Here is a 23,132-nt window from a genome sequence, read left to right as displayed (position 1 = left end):
AATAATTATCTTTAAAAATGATCAAGAAAAGCTTAAATACAGATAATTACGATTGTGATTACAAAAAATACTGTAAATCTAAGACCATTTAAATATAAATCACAAAAGAAACATGTCATTTTTAAAAAAAAATTCTGTCATTTTGAAATACAAACAAAAAATGTAAAAATTCTTGCAAAAAGTGTAACCAAGCTGGTGCTTTCTTTCCTCCTTTCAGAGCCCTTTTGCCTGCCACGCCATGAACAGCATCCTGGAGTTTTATCTGAACACAGTGCTGCCTACAGCCATGGCTGAAGTGAATGATGACACCAGAGACCTAAAACCTCACATGGAGTCCATACAGCTAATCTTCGACGACCTCAAGAGTGAAGTCACCAGATGTGTGAGTACAGCAGAGACACGTGTTACTCCTACAGAGGAATGAAGATGTCAATATTACTATGCTGCCCAAAGCTCCACTATAGTTGCGTTCAGTGCGTAATTGCACAAGGCAAGTTTATTTATATAGCACATTTCACACACAAAGGCAATTCAAAGTGCTTTACATATATAAAAGCAAGATAAAAGAGCACAAAGTGCATAAGATAAAAACGAAGAAAAGAATATAAAAGTATAAGTTAAAAGAAAAAAAATAAAAGTATAATAAAAAACAATCCAAAGACAGTAAAGTGCAGCATTTGATCAATTAAGAAAAGCATCTGAGAACAGTTTTTGGTTTTGAGTCTAGATCTGAAAGTGGCTGCTGTTGGTGCATCTTTGATCTCATCTGGAAGTTTGTTCCACAGTTGAGCAGCGTAGCAGCTAAAAGCAGCCTCACCATGTTTCCTTCTGACCTTGGGTACTTCTAATAGATGTTTTCCCAGTGACCTTAGAGGTCTAGTAGGTGTGTACTGCTGAAGCATATCTGAGAGGTAATTTGGACCTACCCCCTTTAGTGATTTGTAAACAAGCAGTAGTGTTTTAAAGTCAATTCTGTGACTTACTGGGAGCCAGTGTAGGGACTTAAGTACTGGAGTGATGTGATCACTTCTTTTGGTTTTGGTTAGAACTCTAGCAGCTGCATTTTGCACCATCTGAAGCTGTTTGATACATGTTCCTGATAGAAATTAGGCTAAAAATCATTTTCAACTATTCCACTGTACTGAAAGGTTACACGTTTACTCTAAAGCACATGCATAAGTTTCTGTTTTGATTTATACAGTTTGGCATGCAGACATAGGGGATAAATGTGATTAGCTGTCACTCAGTTTAAAAGTCTGACCTGTGTCTGCCACAAACCGTCAAAACCACATTAGATTACATCCAGAAACTGTCAAAACATTCCCCACACTTTTTTGACATGAGGCATATAGCTGATTGTGACAGAAAGGCTGCAGAAAGAGGAAGAGTGGCTCACAGGGCAGGTCATAATAATGCGTTAATCAGCGAGTCCTCGACTGCTGTGCAGCAGCAGCGTGCATAACTGTGCATCATCCAGTTCATGCAAAAAGGGGAAGAGACGGGTTGGCATGTTGTTAGCTTACTTTTAAGTTTATTTTTCTGTGCGTCTGTTGGATGGAGAGTGGAGGGTGGGGGGTCGAATTCAGGGCATGCCTGTCTAATGAAAGTTGGTAGCCCCTGTGTAGTAACATCATCTTTTCTATTGTTCCTCTTATAGAAACATTACTTCTCCTGCAAGAAACACTTTGACATCCAAACCCTGAACTCTACTTACACTCAGGTGAGTGTCTACATTCAATCTTTAATTGTGAAATTCTGTTTTCTTTGCAATTTACACATGTGCATGCCTGTATTGCTGCAGATAATTGTACTAAACAGAACCATGTGTTTGTCCACAGATGGAGAGTAAAGGTCTATATAAGGCCATGGGGGAGCTGGATCTGCTGTTTAACTACATTGAGACATACCTGGCTTCCAAACAGCACACAAACGTGGTGCCTACAGTTTGAAGACCTGTCGACCCTAATCAAAATGTGACCTTGTTCTTCTGACTCTTGCACTCTTTTGCATTCAATCCGTTATTTTCAGTGGTGTGAGTGTTGCCAGTTGTTGTTGTAGCCTGCTGAACTGATGTATTTGTTATTCTGAGACTTCTGTTTTTGTCCTGAGGACAAGTTAATGTCTTAAGACCATATTGAGTCCTACACATATGAAGCTACAAACCAAAACTGTCACTTATGAAGCTGTGATATTTATTTTTTTTATCATATATAATATGTATTTTTGTATTTATGATGACTAATATTGTGTTGTTGCAGATGAATAAATGACTCGATACTGAATGAATCTCTTTTGATTTTTATTTCACAATACCATAGAGATGTTATTGTTCCATTTATTAGGAATGGGTAACTGGTAGAGCGCTGAAAACATCACATCCTGCAGCTCTGCAGTCTATATGTGGGGAAACACTAGAGTGTAAACTCAAGCAGGCTGATGCAAAAACCTCAAACGTGACCCATATACATCACTTACCAGCAACAGCCCTGCTGTATCTTAACTTACCGTAACTGTAACTAGCCAATCTCACCCTCATGGCATATGCACAGTTGCAACACACATTCACACACACAGACACGTGCAAGCCCAAAGCAATCAGTCACACACAGACACAGACACATAGCATAAAACAGAAGTAACACACAGGGGGAAATAAGGTTAGGGTTAACAGCCCTGCATTCAAAAATGTTGCTGATTTTAGGTAACTCCAGGGTCTAATTCATCAGCTATACCACAATACATTTATACCTGAGCAATAAAATATGTTTTAAGGGGCACAAAAACATGCCCCTGTAATAACATTTGAATGTATGTTCACGCATCTGTCTGACTGCGAAGTCACACAACATTCCTGACTTGACTCAGGCCTCGGCACTGAAACTACTCTTAAGACATTTCATCCGTCACTTGCTTAGTCAACCCGGGACGATCTGAATAGTATCATTCCAGCAATGACGGTACCTTATGCAAAGATATCATTCATAACATCTGTCTGATAGAGCATGACTACTTTGTTTTGGCCAGTGCTAACAGAAGATGAATCGTGTTAATCAGTGTTGTGTTCACTCCTTTCAAAGTTCTTTAAGTGTTGATTCAGACTTCTGTCTCCCGTAAACCAGCGGTAACGTTTTGAATCTGTTAACGTTCTGGTTAAGATCATGTCTGGCTGTTATGTAATGACTGGATGTGTCTGTACAGAGAGCAATGGTTTCGAGGCAACGTGAGAAAAAATGGAGACCATCAGTTATGGGCTCTTCCACACTAGTGTAGGGACTTTGATGCAAAATGCAGAATCATAGTTTTTAAATGATCATGATTAATGGTCAAAAATGGTTTAATATCTAAAACATGGATCGACCACTTTCCCCTCAACAGTTAAGATATCCCAAATCCCCACAACATGAAAGTCCATTTGAGCCCTCTGTTTGGACTATACACACGGCACCTTCTCTGTATGTGTCCAGTTGTTCAAAAGGATATATCAGATATTGTTGAATGCTGTGCATTCATATTCCTTATACAAGTTGGAATTGTTACCAAGCAGTTTTAATGCCTGTTTTTACTTATCTTTTGGTTGACAAGGTTTTATTTTGATTGCTGCAATGAAACATTTGAAGTGTTACCTTGCAACAATAAAACACATTTGAACATTTAAATGTATTTTTTAATTTCTTTTCAGTTTTATATGAAGCAATGTATTTAATATAATCTCAAAATAGTACAATTAATTAGAAGAAAAGACATTACTTGTATTAACAAATGATTTTAAGTAGTGATGAATAATATATATGTTTATGTATGTTTAACTTAAAATAGTTATTTTATACAACTTAGATTCCAGACAAGAAATAATTTATGTGAACTAATATTGAGTCAAGACTACAAATGTAAACTTCAATATGTCTACTGAATCCATTTAAGGTTCTATGTTAATACAACTTGACCTGTTTAGTTTCAACGTGTGTAAAAACTTAAATGGTTTAAGGCAACGGGTTTCCACGCAATTTTCTAGTAAAGTCAACTAATTCAGGATAAGAGTGTGGGTTCAGATCCCATTGCCTTACAGTATTAAACTGTTAGGCCTACTTCAAAAGACTCCAAATGCAAATCATTGTTCGGGACTGTACGATAATACTGGGGAGGGGGGCTAGATCTTCAAATTTAAATTTATAAAAAAAGCAAGGCCCTTCACATCGTTCTTAATATTTTCTTTGGACCCTCCCGCAACTCGATACCCCTCCAATACCCAATATCTCAAAATAATATATTTATGGTAAACATAACACTAAACATTATTCTGGAAAGAGTAAAAATGGAAACGGCTTCACCTGCCCTCCCAACATGTATAGATTTCCTTCCCTTCGAGCCGTCCGTCATGGAGATGGGGGAGACGCAATAACGTTTCAATAAGAGGATAAGGCAGCACATTTTCATACAGTCTCTCCTAGAAGACATTCATAATGTTGAACTTGGTTGTTCACATGAAAAGTGACAGAAATTGTTTTTGTCAGAATTGGAAAAAAAGAGAGCTAGAGTAGAGAGCGAAGTTCAAACCCTGGTTCATGTCTCTCCACCGCACAGCTGGCCGATCACGTCATGAAGTGGGTGTGAAATTCTGAAAAAATTACAGAAGTTTTTCGGATGCAGTCCCTCTCTGATCCAATGTCGGAAAGGTTTAAGGGGGCGAGGAGGCTAATAATGGCCACTTAAAGGGTAACTTCTCTAATTTTTTCCAACCTAAAATTCCCCTCAAACCTTATGAATCTTTATGATTCAAAATAATGAATCAGAACGGATGTCTTTGACAACTTTTGCGATGTTTCCTTTTCTTCTTGTGAGTGTTTTTAATGTCACATTAATTATATGACTATTTCCAAATAGACTTTTCTAAATCACATGTGCCAACAACTGTTGCAAAAAGAGACATCTATGAAAACAGTTTGAACTATTTTCATGTAAACACATTTAAAGAAATTTAAAAAGCACATATCATCATACTGACCCAACAACACAGGGCTTTCATACACCGCTGTTTGTGTCCCATATTCACAACGTCAAGTCACATTTTAACGGTAAAAACACTGTCATTTTAAGCCTAACCGTGTTGTTTTTTTCCCTAAACTTAACTAAGTGGTTTTGTTGCCTAAACCTAAACAAGTGTTTTTGTTTAAATCACAACATTAAGCGACCGAAAAGTGATGTCGACGGATCTGACAAAGTGTCAGTGACTAGTTGGGATGAGAATGTGTTGTTATTTGAGCCAGAGTATACGGATATTCAGATTTCACAATGAGGCTTGTCCTTGAGCGGGACACAATAATAAACAGACTGGATCAAGCGAAAGGTAAGGAAAACCTTTTATTTCTCTGTAGGGTACTTTCCATAATGTTGTCACACACTTATAATAACAATCTGAGCCTGTTAGTGGCAAAAGCAAGCACTTTTAGTGGACGTGACGTTACATTAACGCTGCTCACTTGTCCTCACAGCTTGTTACGCTGCTGTCGGTTACAGCACTTTTCCTCAATACTGGACCAGTTACAAAAATGATTGCCCCCGTTAGTCACTTTGACACAATAACATGAGAAAATGGGATCCAGGTTGAAAAATACCAAAGTTACCCTTTAATGCTCCCTCTACTCTGAGCCCCCATCCCCCTACTGATGTACATACAGTCCCCTAGTATGATGATATGTGCTTTTAAATTTGTGTGAACATGAAAATAGTTCAGTTTTCAAAGATGCGTCTCTTTTTTGCTAAAGTTGGTGACCTGAAAGTTGTGTTTATTCAAACAGTTGCCAGCACATATGATTTAGAGAAGTTTCTCTGGAAATAGTCAAGATGCATGTGACTTAAAAAAAAACACCCCCGAGAAGAAAAGGAAGATAACATCGCAAAAGTTGTCAAAAACATCCGTTCCGATTCATTATTAAGGTTCATAATGTTTGAGGTGAGATTTTGTGCTCACACCTCGTGAGTCAAGATTAGATTATATACATACATACTTAGAGGACAATGAATAATGTGTTCCAAAAGAAAAAGTATGTTTTTTAAATAATCAGCAAAAAAAACAACAGAAGAGAGAAACAAAAAGAGAAAATCAAAGCAACCACAGTCACCTCAGCATGTACCCAGAGCTGTATTTGGCAGTAAACACAATCTGTTTTCCAGCACAGGTGAAAGATTGGCAACTTTACTGATGAACATGCAAAACTGACAACGAAACAGCTTTCCATTTGATCATGTCTGAGACGTGATGTGTCTCACTATTGCTACCTTGGCCTGGGGGAGGTCAGTCGGCGCCATCATGTCTGAGAGGAAGTGTGTTTGTGTGTGAAAGAAATCAGGATGGCATGCCACTTCAAAGAATGCCGAGCTGCGTCTCACCACCTCCGTTGAGAAGTCGCCACCCTTCGTATTTCCCCACGCTTTTCAAAAGGGTGTACACGGTGATGACATACCGGGGGCTGACACGCAGACACGTTTCAGTTTGTGTATATGTATCGCTTGTTTTCACATTTGTGAACAAATTAATGTCTTATCCAGTTTTCCTTCGATGATGGAAATACTCTGATGTCGAGAAGGTGACTTAATGATTACGTCAGAAGCTACGTTGACAGTATTTACCTCTAACCTTCCATGATTTATTTCCCACCAGCCAGAAAACAAAATGGTGAAGGGTGCCCTCCCGCTTCTTGTGAATTGTGCTGGGTGGTTGGGTGTCATGAGGTTTGTAGTAGGCGGGGGTAAAGGGGCAAAACCTCCACAGGACTAATATCTATCATGAGGGACTCCCCTGAAGCTCCCCTTGCCCCTTTTCTTACTTACCTGAGCGAGAGAGAAAGAGTGAGAGATGACTGTAGGTTTCGTCACACTCAAAGCTGGAATCCGGGTGTCTACGACCGCCTGGTACCTGAGGAGAAATAAGCTTGTGCGTTAGCGGGAAGCTGCTCTAAACACCCCAGTGTTGGCAAATGTCTGTTGACTCAATGCCACCACACTGTTTTGCTACGCAAATGCGTATATTCCAGGAGTCACTCATGATAGCAAGCATGTCACGAGTTGAGTCTGTGCACTCCGTGTCAAAACCACAAATCCTCAGAGGACCAGACAACCTGAGTCATAGCCGGAGACGTGAATGAGCAGAAAAATTCTCTAAATGTTGAGGCAAAGGTCAAATATGGACAAAATATTAAAATTTGATATCCAATTAATGAACAACTGGACAAACTCAGAACAGGATACACACATAAAGTAACAAGTAGACAAGTTGGTGGCCATAAGCAAGTGTTTGCATTAAAATTAAAAAGGGGCTCTATGTAAGAATCAGAAATTGCTTGTTAACAGTGACATCTGTGGCCTTTAAGTCGACGACAGTCAGCGTCCTGTTGCTCGCACTACATGGATGCGAGCAAACATGAGTCAAAACGGTGACGTGACACACACGAGACTGAACGTGATTGACATCTAAAACCACAATATCACTTTATATTTTACATGCTTGGCAGTAATGTAAAAAGCTTACCTGTCCAAATGCAGCTCGGGGACCGTTTTGATACCAAAAACCGAACGAAGGTCCCTCCATGAATCAGAGGCCCGGCTGATGTTGATCCTGGTTTTCCCCCCCGACATCGGTCACATTCCTGTTTTGCAAGACGGTCTTCACTAGACATAACTTTTTTTTTTTTTTGTACTTCCGTGGAGTTTGTTTCGGAGTTCGAGTTTGTTGGCGTTAGCGGACTCCGTTTCTAACCGAACATTAGCTATGGTTGCACGCTGTTGGCCCTGAAGCGGAGCTGAAAATAAAGGCACTCTCGAGCGTGCATGATGTCACATCTGTTGAACTTTCATGGAAAAACTAGCCCGGATCCTTCACATTAAAAGCAGTTTACAGGCTGATAGAGGAAACCCAGAAATTTGCGGAAGGTTTATTTTTTTTTTTGTTAGGTTACAACCTGTTCACACATTGTCAATAAGAAACAGTTAATAAACTTTTTGTTTGTGTAAAAACTAGTAAAAATGTTGTATTACCTTGGTTTTAACTATTCAAATAACATGACTGCTTTGGAGAAAAAAATGTAATCAAGGAGACAACTCTACTAAATGCTTGAAATATTGTAAATTGTAATAATTTCTACAATAGGAGTTTCTGAATTTTTTTAGACTATTTTATATAAAAAGACCTTAGAGTTGTCGTCAATCTTATCCATCCATTTTACAATGTCAAAGTTATTTAATATGCAGAAATGGAGATAAGAGAGCAGGTTTGTATTTTATGTGTTTTTTTAATCCAAAGCTGAAGCAGACAAAAGTACGGCAGGTGGAGCTGAATGACAGGAAAACAACGACATTTCTGTGCTTCCACTACAAAAAAAGGTGTTGTGAGGGATGAAAAAAAAACAAAAACAAAAACAGGAGGAACATTGTCACAAACATTCAAAGAACATTTTTACAGTGAGAGATTTGTAGGTGCGATGTGACAGGTAATGTGGATGTGATTTTACAAAGTGAAGTGAACCAAACTGGCAAAATTAACACAATCGTTTCCCATGATCCCAAGTGAGCTGGAAGCGTGCGTCCTGTTGCGTTAACAAGAACATTGAAGAGAAACCGGCCATCACACCCGGTCTGAATGTGACGACAGCTTGCTGGTGGTATTGTCAGAGATTCTGCTCTGGGACGAGGAGCAGCTCTTAAGTACTTTTTACTTCCGATCAATCCTCCAGGAAGTGTGGAGGAGAAGTGATGGTGAACACTGGCATTGCACCAGATTAGTCCCACTGAGGCTCCTGACAGTTCAGCTGGTGCAACCGACAGTAACTCTAAGTGATCTTTTCCGAGAGAGTCCGTCTGAACCACGTATTCCCTCAAGGGTATGCTACTGCTAACATAAACACACACAAACGCTCCCTATTGTTGCTCGACATCTCACCAACACAAACAGAAATCAACGCTAAGGAAAAGGTCCTCGCAGTACTTCAAGCTGACAAACACATCTGCATAGCATTAACCTGAAATATAATCTGGCAATGTTATAAACTGGGAAGCATAACATTGGTAAAAGCCTGAACCAAATGGTAGGTCGGGGTTAAAAGTCATTTGCTGCTTTAGCAACACTCAGTAAGGCCTATGCTAATATGTTCATAAAATCCATGAAAAAATACAGTATCGGTTGGCTCCTACTCTCCTACGAGCTACATGCGGGAGAAAGGTTGAGCCAGTTTCTGTTCTTAAACGTGGCGTCCTTCTCTGCCCTATAAACTATGTACCTGAAAAAACAAGCGTAGATTTAAGGTAGGAGAGAGGGGCCACGAGTGAGGTGCTCTGTCAGAATGGCACATGGCCTTTGTGAGTGCATAGGCCTCTGTTCGACATTCACGAAGACAAACTGAACCTGACAGACACTCCCACTTCAAGTCCCAGAACTGGGCGACTATTTCCAGCTAATTCCAACAGTCCGGGACAGAGTCCTTACATTCCACTTGTCAGTTCAAAATACATCTGCTTACTTTGCATGTACGTAAAAGAAATCTTCCCTTGCTTTTATTTTTGGGATTTAGCCTTTTGATTTAACATTCACAGGTTTGGGGCTAGAGCTAGAACAGGGCTGCGGGGTGAAAGAGAACTACTGCTAATGCTAAGGCTTCATGTCCGATTCCAACATTCAAGCCCCTCTGAGTACACAACCTGATATTTGGGAAAGGAGAGGAGAGAGATCTCACCGATTCCCCTCTCCTCTCCTTTTCTAGAATTCATAATCTCTTCACTGGTGTAAAAACACAGATCAACATCCTCTCTGCCGGAGCAGAGCGGTGGGTTTGTTAAAATGGTAGAGTAATAAAAACAAACACTCCTACAAAACATTAGAATTTGCCTGAAAAATAAAACACTGAGAAAATCCATGCAACGCGACTCACGTGTCGACAAATTATTGCTTCCTTTTTACAACCCGTGTCTGTATGTGCATGCATGCGTGCATCTTTCAGTGGGCAGCAGACTGTGGGTCCGCCATGGGGTTACTGGCTTTCTTCCTCCGTTTCGTTAGCAGTGGATTGGTCGAGTCCTCAATGGTCTTGATCTTGATTTGCTCGTAGTCGACCCTCATTGTTGCCAAGGCACTGGTCATTTCCTCCTGAAAAACGACAGAGAAGCTCATCAGGCTACTTGCTTTGCCCAACCAGAGTCTGCGTTTTTTGAATAGACACCACTGCTTTCCAGCTGGCGAAGCAGAGGACGTCTGTCCAGTGTGACGCTACTTTCTATGGCATAAGCAATATTCTCCGATACTTCTTCAGGGAAATTGTCGATGCCAAAAGAGATAAAACACCACCGGCTTTAATGACGGCGGCAGCCGTAAAAATGTATGCACTGTGCATACGTTTAATTTTTATGATGTTGTTTTTTACATTCTACCTTGAAAATAAAATTGTGACAACAGCAGATCCTGTCTTTGGATTCTTTTTTTAATTTAATAATGTGCTTGAGGTGCATTTCTTTAAGCCGTTAGATGCAAATACATTTGAAGGCCAGTGACTGGTATACTTTTGGATGTTCTAGAGTTATTGGAAGTGTTTGGATCACACAAGTCAGAAACAATCCTACGCACAACGGCGTCTTAATGAACGTTTTTGAAAGGTTAAACACCAACAAATATGCATTGAAGCAGTTAGAGTTGTGAATGTATTGGGTACCGACTACAGAATTGTCTCATATTGATGAGTTTCATATTCTGTTTACCGATAAGGAAGGCAATCCGTTAACTGTTTGTCGCTGTCCATTGACGCTAGGTGCTGAAGAATGTTGCCTCCAAGGGGGAGGCCTCCAAAACGTCCATAGCCGCAGAGCATAAAGTAATATAAGGCTCTTCTGGCTATATTGTAGCCTATAATTTTGCTGGCTGCTGTTGTTCTTCAGGCCTGTTGGCTGGTCATTGAAATGCGTGCAGTAGGCTAATCAGAGTTTTATGTTGGAGTAGTATCGGTAACGTTAGTGCAAAAAAACATCAATCTCTCTCTTGCTCGCTGAGTAGACTGTGTATGTGTGTGCATGGGAACCTAGAAAAAAGAAAAGCAGAAGCGGGGAGGCGGTTCTTGTGGGTACTATCAATAGAAACCTGCTGGCGCCACTGACCAGCTTTATCTTTTTAAGATTAAATACCACAAACAAACAGTAAATAAAATGATTAATACATTGAGATTAAGCTAATCATAGGTATTTTTCAGATTGAACTAGATGGATTCTTTCATCAATGAAAACATTAAAAATTGATAGCAGGATGAGTGGTAGGTAAAAACTATTTAATATCTCTTAAATGTAGCTACAATACAGGCAGAGCTGTCCTTTCCTTTTTTTTTGAGAGAGAGCCAAACTGATACAAAGAGAAACAGATATCTAACCTTGACATCCTCCCATGCATCCTTCTCCTCCTTTAGCACCCGGCTGGTGTGAAGTGGAGTCTGGGGCACCTCCATCGATTGCTTTATGAAGACACACAGAAACACATCCAAATATTACTTCACTGGAGGGATGTCAGCCAGAACAATGGAGTTGAAAAGATGGTAAGAAAGTCAGCTAGAAAAAATGCACGATAGAACATGTGCTTACATTGATCCATTGATGATTCATGAACTCTGTGATGGTCATCCTTTGCGTCGGCTCAGTCTTAAGGAGGGTCCTAATCAGTTGTTTAGCTGCAAACACAATTATTTTTTACGTCAATAAAAAGGAAAAGTCATATGCAAAAGGGCCAAGTATGTGTAACACTGAAAATTAACAAAACAGTAACGGTGCTCCGATCGATTGGCCACCGATTGTTATCGGCCGATATTCGTTTTAAATAGTTTGATCAGTGGTCTCTAAAAAAGGCAAATCAGATGACGCAAAAGACATGTGACAATTGCTCTAAGCCGAATCGACGTCTGTGTAAAAGGGACAGCCGGCATGGCTGGACTACACACACACACACACACACGCACGCACAAGACACTGACCCTGTTGTGTTACACATCACGCCAGTATGCTATCTAAAATCACAACCGGGGCAGCACTATGCCGGCTTTGTTTGGGTCAAAGCGGGTGTAATGAGGGGTCGTTTTATTAGATAGTATGTGTCTCTAAGAGAGAGAATATGTTGCCTGCCAATAAATAAACAATCTATGATACTTTCTCATCTCTTAATTTTAATAATGAATATACAATGTTAAGAATAGTTAAATAAATAAATAATCCTACATGATAAATAGAAGGCTTCAAATAGACCCCGTGATCGGTATCTGCCGATACTGCTTCCAGCGATCGGTGATTGCCACAAAAAATCCTGATCGGAGCACCCCTTACCAAACAGTGAGGCCCTTCCACTGGCATCATGGTGCCAAATGAGACTATTGTTATATACTTTTGTTATATGTGGATTGACTGGCATATCCTACATCTATCTATATATATATATCAATAAACAATGTTAAAATAATAAACACAAACAATACAAGCAGACAAATATAACTGTCACACACTACAAGTGAATGAGCACACTATCCAGTTATGATGCAATACAAAAAAAGTTGCTCATACAGGAAGATATCGAGTCGGTATTTGGCAAATCATCACTTTTTCTTCTCTTTTCTTTCTAAAAGCTTAGCATTACTCAGGAAATAAGACATCACTTTCAATTGCAGTGGATGTGACTGTTGGTTGCAGATAGGTGAAACACCTGCATCAGTTTCAATTTCTTGTTCAGACAGTTAAGACCAATATAGCAGGTGCTCCTCTGTCAACCCAATAACTGACTCTTCACACATTACTTTTAAGGAGAGACACATTTCTTTATAAACAAAATAATCCTTCACATAATTTGGTTTTCGATCAGTTTTAGGAAAAAGGCCGAGCCTCAACGGTTCAACACATTTAAACCCAATACGTCCAGCGCCTATATATAAAAACAAAGCGTAGGTATGTATGTTGTCTGACCTTCCTCCGATACGTCAGACCATTCAGGGTTGGGAAACTCATATTGGCCCATCCTGATCCTCTTCTTCATCCCAGGAGAGATGGCTAGACCATGGTTAGAATAAAAGGGAGGGTATCCACACAACCTGGTGATGGATTAGAAGGTAGATGTTAGTTATAGCACCAAGTACATAATCTTATGTGATGAAGGGTTCAGAGATATTACAAACTAAACTGACTTACAGGATATACATAATGACACCCAACGACCACATGTCACATGACTTGTCATATTTCTCTGGGCCCAGAACCTCGGGAGCTACAGACAGAAAGAAAGGAAGAAATAAAGGCGAAAGCAAGGGAAGAGAAGGGCAGAGAAATGTGTTATATATATCATTTTCAACTGTTTATTAATGAGAAACGAGTGGAACGGATATGAGAGTACACAGAAAGAGATTCTTACCAACATAGTAGGGTGTGTAGCAGGGAGTAGCTAAAGAGTTGTGTGAAGTGGTCTCCTTGGCAAAGCCAAAATCTGTGAGTTTGAGCAGGGCATTGGGCCTCTTCGTGGAATACAGTAAATTCTCCGGCTGCAGGGAGGATTCGGGGAAACCAACCAGAAGAAAAACAGGTGTTATGACGTTAGTTACTGGAAGTCACCCTTTAACCCCATTCTCAGATTGCTCCCATTTCTCAGTAAACAGCAAGGAAATTCCTTATTAAGCGATGTGATAATATAAAGTTATGTTACAAACCTTGACGTCTCTGTGTGCAATGTTGATTGCATGCAGGAACTGAATGGCCTCTCCTATGCTCTTCATGATGTCAGATGCCTCTAAAGTAGAGAAACAAACAGCTCTTTTTAACAGAGATTGACAGAAGTTTTGCTTTAACTAGCTAACGTACTGACCATATACTGTATATCTCAACGCAGCAGCAAATGTAAAAGACACCAATAAAAGTTGCATGATGTTGTGGATCATAAAAATGAACTTTATATTTAGCAGATGTCAGTATGTGCCACTTGTATAGATACAGTAGCATATGTGAACCAGTGTGCTATGTAATCATGTAATAAAATACAGAAGTATTGTAAGAAATGTAGGGCTGTCAAAGCGATAATAACGTGTTAACGAAAATTTGTTTTAACGCCGCTAATTTCTTTAACGCATCTTTCGGAGGTTATAGCGGGTTCAGTTTTTAAGCTGAAGTGAATATACTGGCCTCATATGAAACTAAAAAAAACTAAGAAATCTATTGGTACCAACCATGTCATACTAGCTTATTGCAAAGGAAGGTAAATAACGCTCTAAACTTGAGCTAAATTTTGGCGAGGAAAAACTCTCATGGCCATCTTCAAAGGCGCCCTTTGACGTCTGACCTCAAGATATGTGAATGTAAATGGGTTCTATGGGTACCCACGAGTCTCCCCTTTACAGACATGCCCACTTTATGATAATCACATGCAGTTTGGGGCAAGTCATAGTCAAGTCAGCACACTGACACACTGACAGCTGTTGTTGCCTGTTGGGCTGCAGTTTGTCATGTTATGATTTGAGCATAATTGTTATGCTAAATGCAGTACCTGTGAGGGTTTCTGGACAATATTTATCATTGTTTTGTGTTGTTAATTGATTTCCAACAATAAATATATACATACATTTCCATGAAGCAAGTATATTTGCCCACTCCCATGTTGATAAGAGTATTAAATACTTGAGAAATCTAACTTTAAGGTACATTTTGAACCGATAAAAAATGTGTTTAATGTGCGATTAATCATGGACAATCATGCGATTAAATATGTTAAGCGATTGACAGCCGTAAAGAAATGCTGTGATTGTTATTACCTCTCTCTGTGAAGGCCTGGTCTCCTCGGTCCTGGATTCGACTAAAAAGCTCACCACCATCCATGCTGCAAAAAAAGAAAGAAAGAAAAGTCAGGATCTGGCTTTAATAAGCAGATACACTTCTGTACTCATTACTAACCTCAACCTTGGCTCTTACCTCTTTTTGATTTTGAAACTTCGGTGCACATGTAACCCAAAAGTTTAATAGGCCTCAAAGTTCAATCATGGATCAACGAGAGCCAACAAGCACACCTTTTCATTGACAGGTCACTGAATCATGCCTGGACTACACAAAAGGTTATCAAGTGTCAGACACACTCGTGGTGGTGTGTTGCATGGACAGGAAAGGACACACAGATAGGAAACTGTCCTCAGCAGCATTATTTCTGAGTAGCCGGGTTCAACGTCAACGTTTTTTTTTTTTTTAAACTTGCTTGGTCGGCCAAGTGGATCAGAAATCGACTTGCCTTACGTCAATTTTTTTCTTGTCTCTATACAAATTGTTTTATTTATTAGCGGTTATCTAATAACCACAAAGATTAAAGTAAATTGTCAAGTTTAATCTTTATTTAAGTAAATCAATCTTGAGTTCCGCTCACATCCTCCGACGCCACCCAACTAAACTCCTGTTTCCAGGATAATTGAAATGTTCGCTCGCGCTTCACTTCAAACTTTGTCTTTGCCGTCATTTGCTCGCAAGTGCCCGATCGTTACTGTGCATGTGAAACTCTCAACAGAGATGAGAAGGAAGCGAGATGGCTCACTCCCTAGCTATTTCCATCATCAGCTCCTGAAAAAACAATTTGTTTAATTCTTTTTTTGTGAGTTGCTAGATTTATTATGTGGCATTTTACCTGCAAGCGGGCAATCCTTATTGTTGAGCCCTGAATAGTGAACTAAAATTAGCAGAGGAAGGTTCTGGGTAATAAAACATATTGCTACACCACTGTATAATCAAATTTGATTGCAAAATACCGTACTAAGCCAAAATAACGGCATGGCATAATGTAAGATTTATCCCAATTGCGCCCTGGTTGTATAAAACATAGCGTACCCTGATGCAATTTTTTTTCCCACTCTTCCTCTGACTGGTTTGCTAGAAGAGGTGGTCTGTGGTCTGTTGGTTGACCAACACTGTGTGAAACCATCTGAATGACTGGTTCACACCTTTTGCACATAACTTTGCTAAAGACCAGTTCAGCAATCTGCTCCCTATTTAAAACCTTACACAGCAGGAGCTACAAAGGCACCATTACTATCAAAATCACACCTATTTTAACTTTTTTTTAATAATCCAGTACACACCATCAGTCTATGTATGACCAGTACGGCATTACAATCAACCGGTAACTTACTGGACTGTTGCACACGAGTTCACCATTTCACGGTTTCATCAGACGCAGAGACACATCACGTCTTTATTTGGCAATTTTGCATCCGAAAACATGTTTGAACTAAAAAATAATTGATTACAAATGATGATAAATGATGAAAAATCGTAACTCGCCGGAAACAAAGAGGAAATTATAGTGATTTTAGTAGCGAGATGCTACTTTCAGGATTTGTCACGATATGTTAACTTTGTGTGTGGTTGAAGTTTTGGTATTTTAATTTCATTTTCTCAAAAACATTATCTAAAACAGTAAATGTTTGATAAAAGTACCTTTGTACCAGTCTGGTGTAATGGACTGTTTAAGACTAATGACATTTATTTAGGACTGGTTAGTCTAAATTATTATTTTGATAAGAAAAATCCTTTGAAAAGTAATTTCCGTAAATATCTATATCGTCAAAGGACTTGAATTATTGACGTTATGGCTTGTAGCCATGTTGCTCAGCTCAATTACACAAATTTTACTTTACTGAGCTGGAAATGAAGACACAGAAAGGCTCTCCAAATTTAGGTGTTCAATGTAAGCATTTACTAAGGGAAAAGAAATAAAGCGTGTGCAGAGCCCTTATCTCCCGTTATCTGATTTTGACTAGATGGCGGAACAAGTGGCGGTTCTATCCGGACCTGTGATCAATTTCTCAGAAATTCATGAGCAGAAATAATAATCTTCACAGAGCATTGTTTTTTCCCCTGACGGTCGCAGCTAATCCAGTTACTACAGCTATGCTTCACTCAATTGAGGCAATCAAATCGATTGTTTGTCGTACAAAGACATTTCGCTAGAGAGAACAGCGTAAAGACAAATATGTGGGAGAGATAACAGCATGAAGCATGAAGCATCTGACCTGCTACTTTCTGACTACAGACGTATATCCTGGTCTAACCAAAGTAGCACAACACACCTTGACCATGAACTTACAGCTGAGACTTTTCTCTGCTATGAACATTATTAACACCAAGCAGATGCCACCAACTCCGTTCAAGTAAAGATTCAAACTACTGGCCGCTGCTAGTCACAGGCCCTTTTATCTCACTAGGGAAGGAAGTAAAAAAAATTCTAAAAATAAAGTGAAAAGGGGCTGCCCAAAGGTCTGTTTACACTGTTTTAAAAGAGGCACTTTTTATTTATTTTACTTGAAATGTAGGCCTTAAGTTTATTGTGCTAGGGGTGGAACGGTTCACAAAATTCACGGTTCGGTTCATATCACGGTTTTGGGGTCACGGTTTTGGGTTCGGTTCGGTACATTTATGTTACAGCAAGGAGGTCAATCTCTGATTTCAACATGCTTTTCATTTATTTGGCAAAAATAAGTAAACAAATGTTTGCCTTAACAAATGTATGGCTTACATAAGGAACATAAACACTTCTTCATTGACAAATCTTAATAGAAAGAATAGGTCTTCTACAGTAATTAGTACAAACAAAAAAATGCAGCTTTGTTATTTTCATATAAATATGATGAAATTATAAACTAAGGCCATACATTGAAGCATAAGCTCATTCAGAACTATGATAAAAAACATAGCTTTTTATCTCCCACTCATTCAACAGTGGCACATTGGTCATAATTCTTACTATAAAACTTAAGTCACTCAAATACTGACATATTGTCAATAAGACAAAATAAATTACAAAAATAAAATTACAAATGTCTGTAATGTAAATGTAATGTTCCATCTTAAGGCTGTTGGTAAATCCTCAACTGCTGCTTATGCTAGTTTATACAGGGCAGGCACAACAGACTAACATTCACACTCTTTGACCATATGCTTTAATTCTGTATTGTTTATGATCGAGTGTGGTCGTATATGCAGCGATAAACACTCTTATAGCATTAGATATTACTTTGGCACGGTGTGAATCTGCAGTGGGAGGCTGCCTGAATGCTGTGGGGGAACGGACTCTCCGTCCAGTCTGCTTTTGTTTCGCTACGCTAATCGACATTTTCGGGTGATGCCGTCGTAATTTAATGTTTCAAGTGTCCACATATAAACCCGACTTCAGTTGAACAGTGTCGGCGTACAGTTTGACACAAATCGTTCTCAGTTTAGCTTGACTATCATGAGCTACTGGACGCTACAGCGTTGCTATCATCCCTGGTGCGCTGCCAAAACTTTCCGGGTCAAACGCTCCTGAGTTTCTGTTCCGCGCGTGCGAGTAGTAGACACAAACAGCTGTTTGGGTAACGGCGAACCGAAAAGATGTCGCGGACCGGAACGAACGTCCTGAACCGAACGGTTCAGGTCAAATACACGAACCGTTCCGCCCCTAGCTAGGACTCATATTTATTTAGTTAGCTACCAGCATTTGTATTCCATACAAGTATCATATCAGTTCAATGTGTGTGTATTTTAAAAGTATCCTACTTTGAAAATAGACAATAAATATTGTTGAAATTATATGAAAATTAGGGCTGTACCCAAATCATATTTTTTTTTATTTTAGTCGGATTTGGCTATTCAATACAAAGATTTGACGATTTGTTCCTTTTCTTCCCCCCAACTCTGCAGGTTAGGGACGGCCGCTCGGTGTGGGAGGATCTCTCCCCAGCGCTAGCTGGCCCTCACCAGGTGCATTTCCTCTGCGGCAGTGCGCCATGACCAGCTCTAGGTCGGCTTGTAAAGGCACGGAACCGGGGAAGGTGGCTCACAGATTTGTAGTTTATACGATATAGTATACAGTCAGACACAAAGGTAGGCTAACGTTATGGGTTTCATTTTGCAAGATAGCGATAGATTAAATATGCAGTATTAGCCGTCGTTTTGTTAGTATTCAGTTAGCATAACGTTAGCTTGCTTAACTTTGTGCAGATGACTCTGTAGTTGGTATTTGGCTTGTAGATCTGAAGGTCCTGTACATCCGTTTGTAAATTGGACATGGGCCTCCAAACATTTACATTTTCTGAACTACTTACAGGTGTTCACTAGGGCCCTATGATTTCCGCGATGTGGAAAACACGGACGGAATCGCGTAATCTGATGATAAAAATTAAATAAGCTGTAAAACGCAGAACAGTGTGGAACTTGTTAAAATGTTGATGCAATATATGAAAATCAGGGGTTTCCATTATAAGCATTTTTTCACAGCACCTAAGCCGACTGAACAGAAAAAACGATGCCGCTATATTTTGGTTTCAGTTACGGGCACCATGCCTCGCCTCGCTTCTCTGCTCGGTGTCGGTGTTTCACCAAGAGCAAGCTCAGCTGCTGCTCACACACACACACACACTTGCACATGCACGCATTCATGTCGAAGATGCCCTCTCAGACGACTAGCATAGTTCACACTACATGACGTATTTCGGAAAAAATGAAACGGAATGTGGAAAAAAAATAAAACGGATTTCATAGAGCTCTAGTGTTCACTAACGCCAAAACAAATCAGTGTTGCCTCTGTCAGCTTCTCTTTATATGGATATTTATCTTTCACGTATACTTTGTACATTTCTGATGATTGACAGATGACAGATGAATAGACCGGTGACAGAAAATGACAGTCTACCGTAGCTCCGTACGATACCCTCCAAAAATAGCCGCAGCGCCCAAGAATGCTCCGCAATTCCCATCCCCCATAGCCTGCAACCACCTGAGAGGAAACACTGTTCACGTCATTTTTTCAGCAAGCATGCTTGCCATGCTACAATATAAAAACAAATGATGTAATGCACACTGACTGACAACGATTGAGATTATATAGATGTAAAGGTAGGCTATAGGACGCAATTTAGAATCATCAGGTTCTGACCTTTGCTGGGAGGAAATGTTAATAACTGGGAGCACAGCAATCGTCTCTACAGTGCTGAGCAGGTTGCATTGTTATAAGGCTGTTTAAAAAAGCCTACTGTCTCAAAAAAACATTACAAAATTGCATAGAATACCTACAACAGCATCATTACTATAATACTAGGATTATAACTCAGTATTCCCTAATCCACTAAAAGATCAAGAACATTTGTAAACAACATAAGTATTTAGTAAGGTAGCACAGACACATTCAAGATAGAATTACAGAAAACATTACTGGTTCTGTCAAATACAAAGCTAAATGGTTGTTAACCTGAATTCAATATGCATGAGAATGAGTATGAGAAAATCTTACTCAATGCGCTTGATGATCAGTTTCATTTAATCTTTTTGCTCGGTATGACTGTGTGAGTTTCAGGTCCAATCATCAATGCCAATTTTATGTATACGTGTGTGAATACGTGCATGACCGCACCGACGGATTCAACAGGCGTGCATGTGTTAACGGGAGAGCAGGACATGCAGACTTAGAGCCGTGGGACAGCCCTGCTAAACCACAGCACACTTAACTTCTCTGAATCAATCATTCACATTCACATTTTGCATACTGACAAACGGACGGTAGATCCATCCATTGCGTTTTGATATCAAAATAATTGCAATGTGAGAAAATGTTTTTTCACACTGATCTGTCATTTCTCTGATGTGGTCAAAGTTAGAGATGAACTTGAGGTCTCTTGACCCCACCCTGTGTTTCTGAAAATGTTGGTGACGGTGAAGTGTGAATTCTCAGCAGAATAGATACTTACTGTGTAAGAGTGCACATCTTACACAATCAGAGAAGAAATCTTGTTAAACCCTTACACAGTTTCAGTCTACATTCTTTCACATCTTGTGTACTGTATGGAGACACCAGGCCAGCAGGGATGATAAGATGTACTCGCTGGAGATATCATAACCATTTACAAAGAAACCCTGACACATCAGCTGTTTTTTTTCCAAAACAGCATCGAAAAATTATTTGTTTTTACAGTTTGGAGATACTCTATGATATAATAAAATGGATCTTTTACATACTGAATAAAAGTTTGTTTGCTCTATTGATATTAAAAGGTGCAATATTAACTGCAGCTTATAGCTCGTAGCGCACACCTGGCAGCTTGTGGATTCTTCAATGTGTTACGGAGTCTGCTACAAATGTGGTGTGCTATTGAGTATTCTCCGAGGATGGTGTATATGGGATTGACAATTAAATTAAATTAAATGCCCATATTGATCATAATGAAGGACCATCACTGAATGTCCTAAATTATCAAGGTGACTTGACATAGTGACATAGTGACCCTTTACACAACATGGGAGAATACTTCAACAGCAGAATATAGGTCATCAGACTGACCCAATTTCAGTAGTCAGAAGGCAAGCAGACTGAGTATCTAGATCTCACAAGCCTCCTGTGTGTGAGATTCGAGGAAATTATTTAGTTTCATCAGAAAAACTACTTTTCTTTATTGGCAATTCATGCTTAACATTTTCTCAAGGAAATTAGTCATCAGCTGCATGTGACTGTAGAGGCAGACCACTACACTTCACCACAAAACATAACGATTGCACGTGTGACAAGTCGTGGGGGTTTGGTGGTTTTAAAGTGCTGCAAGATGGAAATACAAAAGCGAGGAAAGGATACAACGCTCATTTAGAAGAAATGGGTCATTTTCTACTGAGGTCGTACAATACCGATTTACAATAATTAACCTGGATGAAATGTGTTTAGAACAATTGAGAAGGCAAAATGCTTATCACTTCACTTTTGCTCGGGGTAATCAAGGTTTTCTCATACCTGCCCTCCCAATTCTCGAAACTGCAGTTACAAATAAAAGACTTGCATTCAAGTACAAAAGTGTCAGCATCAAAATATACTTTAAGTACCAAAAGTGAAAGTATTCATTATGCAGAATGGCCCATTTCAGAATAATGTATGTATATATCATTGGATTATAATTACTGATGTATTAATGATTTTATCACTTTAATGTTGCAGCAGGAGCTCATTTTAACCACTTTATATACTTAATAATAACATAATACTTAATGATACAGCAGCTTATTAGTTGATATATATTTTGTATTCAATCTACAAATTAGCCAGTAACTAATATTGTCAAATAAATGTATTGAAATTGAAATACAATATTCCTCCGAGATGTGGTGAAGTATAAAGTTACAAAAATGGAAATACTTAAAGGGACTGTTGTAACTTTGTAAGCGTATAAATGTAGCGGGTCGGCACACATGCGCGCTCACATATGCGCGTTCGCGTGTAGCCGCTGTACCCTCCTCCTCTGCCTGCTCGCCTTCACTCAGACAGCGCGCGCGTTCTCGATCAGCTCGCTCCACCTCTAGACGTGAACGCGCGCGCTCCACTACACACTGCAGAAGAGTTAGTTTAGCTCTGAGATAATCTAGTGAATGCACAGGGGACGTTTGTGCAGAAATAAATGCTGCAGCTCCTCCAGACCAACAGAGGGTTTTCCGTGTCTTGTAAAGTGACGGAGCTGTGCAGAGAGTTACGTTGTCTTCTCGTTACCGACCGGGTGCCGGTGTCTACCTGCTCTCTCCGGCTGCTGGCGGAGAGAGCAGGGAGACACGCTGCAGAGCCCCGCTGCCTCAGCCTGCACTTAGGCAGGAAAAGTCAACACTAGGATCAGATCTAAATCATGTTCATGGAGAGACCTTCGTCTGGTCAGCTAACATTACTGCCAAGCAGCTGAAATATAGAGTGATATTGTGGTTTTAGCTGACGTATGTCCGCCTCACTGTTTTGAGCGATGCTCGTTCAGGTATATTTAGAGCGAGCAAGCGCGAGCCCGACGCTGACTTTCGTTGATTTCACGGCCACAGGTGTCGCTGTTAACAAGCATTTCTGAAAGTTACAAATAGTCCCTTTAAGTAAAGTACAAGTACCTCAAAATTGTACTTAAGTACTGTACTTAAGTCCAGTACTTGAGTAAATGTACTTAGTTACATTCCAACACTGCTAGAGCACAGAATTGTTTACAAGAACACAACAGTCTTCATAGATCTAGCCCCTTAATTTTACTCTCAATGTGCACCAGATTGATGCATTTAACTTTAAAATGTACAAAATGTCTTCTGATGGAGCATGCCCCTGGACCCCCCTAGAGAGTCTGAAGTCCACC

General features: G+C 39.7%; 2 protein-coding genes and 1 long non-coding RNA gene across 3 annotated transcripts in view; 1 reads left to right on the top strand and 2 right to left on the bottom strand.

The window, feature by feature from the left end:
* il10 (interleukin 10) overlaps window positions 1-1,976 on the top strand; it is a 3,313-nt gene extending 1,337 nt beyond the window's left edge. The window contains exons 3-5 of the mRNA XM_074631271.1: window positions 218-382; window positions 1,658-1,720; window positions 1,839-1,976. Coding sequence (XP_074487372.1) covers window positions 218-382; window positions 1,658-1,720; window positions 1,839-1,949 — 339 coding nt within the window. The 3' untranslated portion in view covers window positions 1,950-1,976. The remainder of the gene's footprint in view (window positions 1-217; window positions 383-1,657; window positions 1,721-1,838) is intronic.
* LOC141765216 (uncharacterized) lies at window positions 1,358-3,902 on the bottom strand. Its single transcript, XR_012593407.1, has 3 exons — window positions 3,437-3,902; window positions 1,932-2,510; window positions 1,358-1,518 (listed from the first exon to the last, which is right to left on the bottom strand). It is a non-coding gene; the product is annotated as an uncharacterized LOC141765216 (long non-coding RNA).
* A 4,363-nt stretch (window positions 3,903-8,265) lies between these two features.
* Window positions 8,266-23,132, bottom strand: part of mapkapk2a (MAPK activated protein kinase 2a) — a 34,871-nt gene continuing 20,004 nt past the window's right edge. Inside the window, 8 exon segments of the mRNA XM_074631257.1 lie at window positions 8,266-10,132; window positions 11,397-11,477; window positions 11,605-11,690; window positions 12,967-13,091; window positions 13,189-13,264; window positions 13,409-13,535; window positions 13,701-13,780; window positions 14,796-14,860. Of these exon segments, the coding sequence (XP_074487358.1) occupies window positions 9,983-10,132; window positions 11,397-11,477; window positions 11,605-11,690; window positions 12,967-13,091; window positions 13,189-13,264; window positions 13,409-13,535; window positions 13,701-13,780; window positions 14,796-14,860 (790 nt within the window). The 3' untranslated portion in view covers window positions 8,266-9,982.

Source organism: Sebastes fasciatus, chromosome 1 (genome assembly GCF_043250625.1).
Source record: "Sebastes fasciatus isolate fSebFas1 chromosome 1, fSebFas1.pri, whole genome shotgun sequence".
In the NCBI taxonomy this organism is placed as follows: Eukaryota; Metazoa; Chordata; class Actinopteri; order Perciformes; family Sebastidae; genus Sebastes; species Sebastes fasciatus.
Note: the sequence above shows the minus strand (reverse complement) of the source record. Positions and strands in the feature narration are given on the sequence as shown.